This window comes from Galeopterus variegatus, unplaced genomic scaffold (assembly GCF_000696425.1).
Source record: "Galeopterus variegatus unplaced genomic scaffold, G_variegatus-3.0.2 Scaffold11760, whole genome shotgun sequence".
Taxonomy (NCBI): Eukaryota; Metazoa; Chordata; class Mammalia; order Dermoptera; family Cynocephalidae; genus Galeopterus; species Galeopterus variegatus.
The window spans coordinates 1-824 of NW_007737871.1; the positions used below are offsets into that span (position 1 = coordinate 1).

An 824-nucleotide genomic window follows, 5' to 3' on the forward strand; every position below is an offset into this window, starting at 1 on the left:
ACAAAGGCTGCCATTACTCACCTGCAGCAGAAAATCCTGAAGCTCACAGAACAGATCAAGATTGCACAAACAGCCCGGGACGACAACGTTGCTGAGTACTTGAAGCTTGCCAACAGTGCAGATAAGCAGCAGGCAGCCCGCATCAAGCAGGTATTTGAGAAGAAGAACCAGAAATCTGCCCAGACCATCCTCCAGCTACAAAAGAAGCTTGAGCACTACCACAGGAAGCTCCGAGAGGTGGAGCAGAATGGGATCCCCCGGCAGCCAAAAGATGTCTTCAGGGACATGCACCAGGGTCTGAAGGATGTGGGAGCAAAGGTGACTGGCTTCAGTGAAGGTGTGGTGGATAGTGTCAAAGGTGGACTTTCCAGCTTCTCCCAAGCCACCCACTCAGCAGCAGGGGCTGTGGTCTCAAAGCCCAGAGAGATTGCCTCACTGATTCGGAACAAATTTGGCAGTGCAGACAATATCCCTAACCTGAAGGACTCTTTAGAGGAAGGCCAAGTGGATGATGGGGGGAAGGCTTTGGGGGTGATTTACAACTTTCAGTCAAGCCCAAAGTATGGTAGTGAGGAAGATTGTTCTAGTGCCACTTCAGGCTCAGTGGGAGCCAACAGCACCACTGGGGGTATCGCTGTAGGAGCATCCAGCTCCAAAACAAACACCCTGGACATGCAGAGCTCAGGATTTGATGCATTACTACATGAGATCCAGGAGATTCGGGAAACCCAGGCAAGACTAGAGGAATCCTTTGAGACCCTCAAGGAACATTATCAAAGGGACTATTCCTTAATAATGCAGACCTTACAGGAGGAGCGATATAG

General features: G+C 50.5%; 1 protein-coding gene across 1 annotated transcript; it reads left to right on the forward strand.

Annotated features, from left to right (window-relative positions):
• Positions 1-3: 3 nt before the first annotated feature.
• Positions 4-822, forward strand: LOC103610767 (transmembrane and coiled-coil domains protein 1; the record flags this gene model as incomplete). The annotated part of the gene is made up of 1 exon (XM_008594862.1): positions 4-822. A coding segment is annotated over one exon (819 nt), but the record flags the coding sequence as incomplete, so codon positions are not given.
• Between the last annotated feature and the right edge of the window lie 2 nt (positions 823-824).